At 41.7% G+C, this 8,035-nt stretch overlaps 1 protein-coding gene across 1 annotated transcript; it reads right to left on the bottom strand.

Moving 5' to 3' along the window:
* Window positions 1-5,362: 5,362 nt before the first annotated feature.
* LOC131679886 (uncharacterized) lies at window positions 5,363-5,761 on the bottom strand. The gene has a single exon (XM_058960638.1). The coding sequence runs from the start codon at window positions 5,759-5,761 to the stop codon at window positions 5,363-5,365; it is 399 nt and encodes a 132-aa protein (XP_058816621.1).
* Between the last annotated feature and the right edge of the window lie 2,274 nt (window positions 5,762-8,035).

An 8,035-nucleotide genomic window follows, 5' to 3' on the forward strand; every position in this document is an offset into this window, starting at 1 on the left:
TTGAAAATATTGAAATTTTTACTAATTTGAGGTACACCGAAATGCTGTAGGGCCACATATTATGTTTGCCAAAAAGCATCTCTATGAAAATATGCACAGGCGTCCCTTTTCTTCTCCCTTTCCCACTGATCAAATGTTTATGCAACTGGAAAAACAAATGTATTCACAAAGATCACCTAGAAATTACTAGTATTCGAAAGGATATAGAAAATTGGCCTATGCACTGGTAGGTGGGTAGATGCCAAATTGTTCCAAAAACTAGTAATTGTCTAGTTTTAGTTCATATTAAGGAATAATAACAACAATTGCAGCAGCAAATAATTTTGGTCAGGATTCGACTCCAATTACTCCTCTGTGCGTCGCAAATAGATGATGACAATAGAGGTTTGAAGCCATTTGAAAATCCAAGATGGCGACTTCTGTTTAAGCAACATTCTTGATAGTCCTAAAAATATTTTTGAAATGATCTTGACGATTAGATAACGGAAATTGATGAGTGACATCATTTTGAAGACCAAGATAGCAACAAATACAAGTACGGGTACAACGCACCCTTATTCATCCTACCATTTCAGCTAATGCGTTGAATAGAGATAGCACACGGTGTGTTTGGTAGAACAACTTTATTCGAAAAAATAGGCATCGCTAAAACTTCAGCATGTGATAAAATGGGCTTTTCTCTTTAATTTGAAAGTAAAATTAAAATATTCTGTTGGGGGTTCCAAAACAACTTTTTATTTTAAAGTTTTTTTTTGTTTCAAAACTTAGGTTTTTTAATGAAACTGGTTCACATTTTGCCCCTAGGTAGTGCTATAGACATTCAAATATTATCAAAAGTGAGAACCTGATGGACAATTTAATTGCCTGCAACTTTGTAGAAAACTACAGCTTGGTCAAAAATCGCCAGAGAAAGCTTTTAAAATTTTATCAAAGTTTCCAGATTCGCACGGCGCCTACTGGCTAAGAAGCCGATTTCCAAAACATTTTTCTTTGTAAAAAAAATGACGTACTTTAACAGTGTGTGCAGAAGAACTTGAGTGCTAATAAAGTCCCACCTTTAAGCGGAAAAACATAATTTCAGATTCCACCGGTTATGTTATTAAATGAACAAGGAGATATAGAGAAGAACTTGAACGAAATTAGTACTATTTTCAGAAATACTGGGTAATACAACAAAAAGAAAAGTTTATTTTCTGTCACAGATATACTTGTTTCTTTTTTTTATTTGTTCACTCATTCTGTAGTATGCTTGATGTAATCTTGAATCAACTTCCTTTCTCGTCAGCATCTTGAGGGGTATATTGGGCTTAAAGATAATCTTTATATTTGATCAAACTCGATTAGATATTCAGTAGGGTGTCCCAAAATGACATCATGTTAAAAAAGTCATCGGACTCACTTCTTAAATGAAAGGTTAGGGTATTAGGACCACTTTCTTCTTCGGAGTGAGTTTGCTAAAACGCTTCCTACTGGTGGCGACTTTTGATTTTTTGAAAAATGGGCCAATTTTGGATAAAATTTCAAATTTATGCCTGTTGAAGCGGTCCTGCACTGTCTTAGATATTTTTTCAGCATTTTTTATTTTTTTGGAGATCCAAACGGAGAAGTTTGGTAAGTTAGTTTGCACAAATTTTGAATTATAAGAGCGGCAGAGCCATTAAAACTTAGTAAAAAGTGAAATTTTTGGTGTTTTTCAGTATTTTTTCTTCAAAACTGGGTATCCACAAAATTTTAAAAGTACAGAAAACACTGTATATAGTTGAGCCGAATGCAGGGGTGTAATTTTGCTGAAGAAAGTGTATAGCTACGGCCAACGGGGTAAAAGTTATTTACGTTTTTGTTAAATAACCTTTTGACATTTTATGATATTCATAAAAAATAACACTGTTCTACAAAATAAAACAACTTAAGTGAGCTTAGTCCGCATAATATTTTTCGGAAAATGAAAGGAAAATGATGAAAAATGGCGTTTTTCGCTTGTCTCTAGTACATCGGAATCGGTTTTTATGAGCATTTGACGATTTTTTTAAAAAATATTTTCTATACTAATAGCCACCTAGCGGGTTTGAAAATAACTAAAATTAAACAAATATGTCGAGTTAATGGCAAGTTATGGCGTATATTTGAAGGCTGAATTGATTAACGTACTTACATTTTATATATAAAGTCTTATTTTCATGTTAGAAACTTTGAAGTGGAGAAAAATGCAGAAGAGTGAGGTGAGTGTTGGAAAACTGATATTTACTGTTTAGATCACATAATTCCGAAATAGTCAAATTTGGGGCAAATATCCTCGAAAAAGTCTTACAACAGAATACAGCGCATCTTCTGACACAATCGTTTTGTTGAAGATGCCTCCTTGAAGTAATTATGGAGAATAACCTCTTCAAAAAATAATTAGAGACTTGGCGTCATTAGCAAAGTTATTATTTTTATAATTTAAGTTACTAAAAAAATCATCAGATGCTCATTAAACCTCGTCCTGACATACTAAAGACGTACAGAAAACGTCATTTTTCATAATTTTCCTTCTATTTTTCTAAAAACAATGTGTGGTCAAAGCACATTTGAACTGATTTACTTTTTGGAACAGCATTATTTTTGATAAATTGCTAAAAATGTCAAAGGTTATCTAACAAAAACTTAAATAACTCATACCACATTAGTTATAGCTATACACTTTCTTCAGCAAAATTATGCCCCTGCATTCGGCTCAACTATATAAAGTATTTTCTGTACTTTTAAAATTTTGTAGATACCCAGTTTTGAAGAAAAAATACTGAAAAACACCAAAAATTTCACTTTTTACTAAGTTTTAATGGTTCTGCCGCTCTTATAATTCAAAATTTGTACAAACTAACTAACCAAACTTCTCCGTTTGGATCTCCAAAAAAATAAAAAATGCTGAAAAAATATCTAAGACAGTGCAGGACCGCTTCAACAGGCATAAATTTGAAATTTTATCCAAAATCGGTCCATTTTTCAAAAAATCAAAAGTCGCCACCAGTAGGAAGCGTTTTAACAAACTCACTCCGAAGAAGAAAGTGGTCCCAATACCCTAATCTTTCATTTAAGAAGTGAGCCCGATGACTTTTTTAACATGATGTCATTTTGGGACACCCTAATATTCAGTCGTTTGATTTGATTTCATTTGAGAATCCTGATTGACAGTTTTGTGAAGGATAGAACAATAATTCGATAAGATTTATGTTCAAGTTTGTTAACCTTTAGAATAAATTCGAGGACTTCTGTGCATCGAACGATATTGCTGCAAGGTGTTTCTTGTACTCTTGTACGTTGTTTCAAAAGGAACAAATTTCACATAAAAAAGTTTTGTCTGTTGTATGCAGATAGCGATCTCAATATAAAAGTAGATATAGAAAGTATCACCTTTACCCGAAAAACATCTTGCTGTTACTGTATTCAAATTCTGAACTGAATTGGCAATTCTGTCTCCTTGATATAAGGTATTTGCTCTTATCCCATATTATGAGGGAAATCTTCAATAAACAGAATTACATTGCTTTGAGAATTTACTGAATGTGTGGTCCAGCGTGATATTTTCGTGTTCGTTTACTATTGTGATCCGTGTTCAGCGAAAAACGACTCCAAAATTTCTTCTTAAAGGTAATTATAGGTTTGTTCCAGTACCAGGAGAAACTGGAAATCGTTCCTGTACTATCTTCTTCTCTTTTTTCTTCTTCTGGTAGCAAACCGGAGTAAAAAAGAGCAAGCGTTTTTTGCTCCTGTTTACTTCGGAGTGACTTCCATGTACTGGAACAGACCTTATGAAACATGGGTTTGTTCCTTTTTCCAAAGATTATGTGAAAAGTGTTCGATTTGGAAATAAAACGCAATTTGAGGCAAGCAAAACTCTGCATCTATAAATTCTGATGAAATGAATCTACCCCAAAAGATAACAAAGATGGATCCAAAACACAAAGAGCTTTTTTCTCTTGCAATCATCTTTCATTCATTGTTGATATTCTCAATCCAAAGTTGCAATGGAATCCGTCGTTTATTACAATGACTCGAGCTGTCTACTTTATATTATATCTTCTGAATGTTCATCATGGATGATTTAATCTGTTACACAATATTCCGCTACCTCACTCGGTCAGTTGCTGCTTGTCTCCAACCTCTCAGGTGCCCGATACTCGCCAGGTTCTGCTCCACTTGGTCCAGCCAACGGGAACGCTGCGCTCCTCTCCGTCTTGTACCTGCCGGGTTGGAGGTGAAAACCAACTTGGTGGGGTTGTTGTCCGGCATCCTCACAACATGCCCCACCCACCGTATCCTTCCAGCTTGAGCTACTTTCCGGATACTTGGCTCACCATAGAGTCGCGCAAGTTCGCGGTTCATCCTTCTCCTCCACACGCCATCCTCCTGCACACCACCGAAGATCGTTCTCAGCACCCTTCTTTCGAAGACTTCGAGTGCTTGCAGATCCTCCTCGAGCATTGTCCACGTTTCGTGCCCGTAGAGAACCACCAGTCTAATCAGTGTGTTGTACATGGCGCATTTCGTGCGGTGGTTCCTGGATCTCAAAGTTTTGTGGAGCCCATAGTAAGAACGACTTCCAGAGATAATACGCCTTCTGATCTCCCGGCTGGTGTTATTGTCCGCAGTCACCAATGAGCCTAGATAGATGAACTCGTCAACCACCTCGAACTTGTCGCCGTCGATCGTAATACTACTGCCCAAGCGTTCCCTATCGCGATCGGTTCCGCTAGCCAGCATGTACTTCGTCTTAGGCACATTTATCTTCAGTTCTACTCGTGTTGCTTCGTGCTTCAGTCGGGTATACATATCTGCTACCGTCTCCTTGTTTCTACCGATTATGTCCACGTCGTCAGCAAAACACATGAACTGTCCGGACCTCGTGAAAATCGTGCCCCGCATGTTGAACCCCGCTCTTCGCATTACACCTTCCAGCGCTATATTGAACAGCAGGCAGGACAACTCATCGGCTTGTCTTAGTCCCCTCCGTGTTTCAAACGGACCCGAGAGGCCGCCCGAAACTTTGACACAACACCTTACGCCATCCATCGTAGCCTTAATCAGTCTTGTCAGCTTTCCAGGGAAGCCGTTCTCGTCCATCATGATGTGTCGGGACCTGGTCTTCACGGCATTTTTGGAGGATTTGCCGTATAGTCAAGATTTGGTCGTTTGTTGATCTGCTGTTGACGAAACCGGCCTGATAACTCCCGACAAATTCATTCACCAGCGGTGATAGGCGCCGGAACATAATCTGGGATAGCACTTTGTAAGCGGCATTTGTCACTGTGATCGCTCTGTAGTTTGCACAGTCCAATTCTTGTATATAGGGGATGATGACCTCTTCCTTCCACTCCTCCAGTAGCTATTCTCTGTCCCAGATTCTTTCGATTATTCGGTGCATTCTTTCCCTCAGTTTCTCCGGACCCACCTCGAATAGTTCCGTTCCTAGACCATCCTTAGCCTTATTGTTCTTGAGCTGTTGAATAGCCTCGTTAACCTCATTCATAGTGGGCGCCGGTACATCCCCGTCGGCTGCGACACTGACGTAATCGTCCTCCTTGAACGCCCGATTGACTGCCTTCACACCATTCAGATGTTCATTGCAGTACTGCCTCAACCTTTTGACCACCTTACGTTCGTCCGTCAAGATGCCACCTTCCTTGTCTCTACCCATTTCGGCCTGCGGCACAAAACCGTTGCGAGAGTCATTCAGCTTCTTGAAGAACGCCCGCGTTTCCTGAGAGCGATACAGCAGCTCCATCTCCTCTCTCAGACTCTTCCAAGGCGGCGTTTTTTGTCCTGAAAAAGAAGAGTCTGCTGTTTTCGCTTCCGTAGATATGACTCCACGTTCTGACGAGTGGCTTGAAGCAACATCGCTGCGCGTGCTGCATTCTTCTCATCCAATATCTCTTGGCATTCGACATCGAACCAATCGTTCCGTCGACTCCTCTGTGCGTATCTCAGGACGCTCTCCGCAGTGCTGCTTATGGCTGCTTTAATCCTGGTCCAGCAGTCCTCAAGGGGAGCATCGATAAGCTCCTCCTCCGGTGGCAGCGCTGCTTCAAGATGCTGTGCGTACGTTGTCGCGACGTTGGTTTCCCTCAGTCGGTCCAGGTTATACCGCGGCGGGTGCCGGTATCTTACACTGTTCACTGCGGATAGTTTTGGACGCAGTTTAACCATCACCAGATAGTGGTCCGAGTCGATGTTAGCACCCCGATAGGTCCTTACGTCGATAATGTCCGAGAAGTCCCGTCCATCAATCAGAACATGATCAATTTGTGACTCTGTTTGTTACGGTGATCTCCAGGTGTATCGGTGCAGGAGGCGGTGCTGGAAGAAGGTGCTCCTTATGGCCATATTCTTGGTTTATGAGCGGCTAGCTAGGCCTGTTAGTTCATTCAAATACAAAGTTTTGAATTTAAGTCAATTGTATTTTACCAGGCAGGATAGGACCAGGAAGAAGGGTCATTCTAGATTACATTAGCTATCTCCTAGAGCGAGAAAAGAAAGAAAAAAATGGCACGAATACATGATAAAATCCGTTACAACATTTTTCAACATCTTGAAAAGGTAAGAATATCGAATAAATTTGGTCAACTTCTTTCTATACCTCGTTGTTCGTAAAATGCCATTTTTTATTTATTTATTAACAGATTAAGGTCGAAGTGGCCTGTGCCGTATACAAAAGATTCCTCCATTCCACTCGGTCCATGGCCGCGCGTCGCCAGCCACGCAGTCTGCGAAGGGTCCGCAAATCGTCTTCCACCTGGTCGATCCATCCTGCTCGCTGCGCGCCACGTCTTCTTGTACCGGTCGGATTGCAATTGAGAACCGTTTTCACCGGGCTATTGTCCGACATTATGGCTACGTGCCCGGCCCACCGTAGTCGTCCGATTTTCGCGGTATGACAGATGGGCGGCTCCCCCAACAGCTGATGCAACTCATGGTTCATTCGCCGTCTTCATGTGCCGTCTTCCATCTGCACTCCACCGTAGATGGTACGCAGCACTTTCCGTTCGAAGACACCAAGTGCGCGTTGGTCCTCCACGAGCATGGTCCAGGTCTCGTGCCCGTAGAGAACTACCGGTCTAATCAGCGTCTTGTAGATGGTCAACTTCGTACGACGGCGAACTCTGTTCGACCGAAGTGTCTTGCGGAGGCCAAAGTAAGCACGATTTCCTGCCACGATGCGTCTACGAATCTCTCTGCTGGTATCATTGTCGGCGGTCACCAGTGAGCCCAAGTACACGAACTCTTCAACCACCTCGATTTCGTCGCCACCGATGCAAACTCGAAGCGGGCGGTTCTCATTCTCTTCTCGTGAACCTCTTCCTATCATGTACTTTGTCTTCGACGTGTTGATGGCAAGTCCGACGCGCTTGGCTTCTCTTTTCAGTCTGATGTAGGCTTCCTCCATCTTCTCAAAGTTTCGTGCAATAATATCAACGTCATCGGCGAAGCCAAGTAGCTGAACGGACTTTGTGAAAATCGTATCACTCGTGTCGACCCTGCTCTTCTTATTACACCTTCCAGCGCGATGTTGAATAACAGACACGAGAGACCATCACCTTGCCGTAACCCTCTGCGTGATTCGAAGGGACTCGAGAGCGTCCCTGAGACACGTACTACACACATCACCCGATCCATCGTCGCCTTCACTAATCGCGTCAGTTTGTCCGGGAATCCGTACTCGTGCATAATCTGCCATAGCTGATCTCGATCGATAGTGTCGTATGCGGCTTTGAAGTCGATGAACAAATGATGTGTGGGCACATTGTACTCGCGGCATTTCTGCAGTACTTGACGAAGAGCAAACACCTGGTCCGTGGTAGATCGTTCGCTCATGAAACCCGCCTGGTACTGCCCCACGAACTCTCTTGCAATTGATGATAGTCGACGGCATAGTATTTGGGAGAGTACCTTGTAGGCGGCGTTCAGCAGGGTGATTGCTCGGTAATTACAGCAATCCAGCTTGTCGCCCTTTTTGTAGATAGGACACACGACACCTTCCATCCACTCCTCCGGTAAAATC

Source organism: Topomyia yanbarensis, chromosome 2 (genome assembly GCF_030247195.1).
Source record: "Topomyia yanbarensis strain Yona2022 chromosome 2, ASM3024719v1, whole genome shotgun sequence".
NCBI classification, from domain to species: domain Eukaryota; kingdom Metazoa; phylum Arthropoda; class Insecta; order Diptera; family Culicidae; genus Topomyia; species Topomyia yanbarensis.

Coding starts and splice junctions, on each gene's coding strand:
- LOC131679886 (XM_058960638.1), bottom strand. CDS start 5,761: ATGGAGCTGCTGTATCGCTCTCAGGAAACGCGGGCGTTCTTCAAGAAG.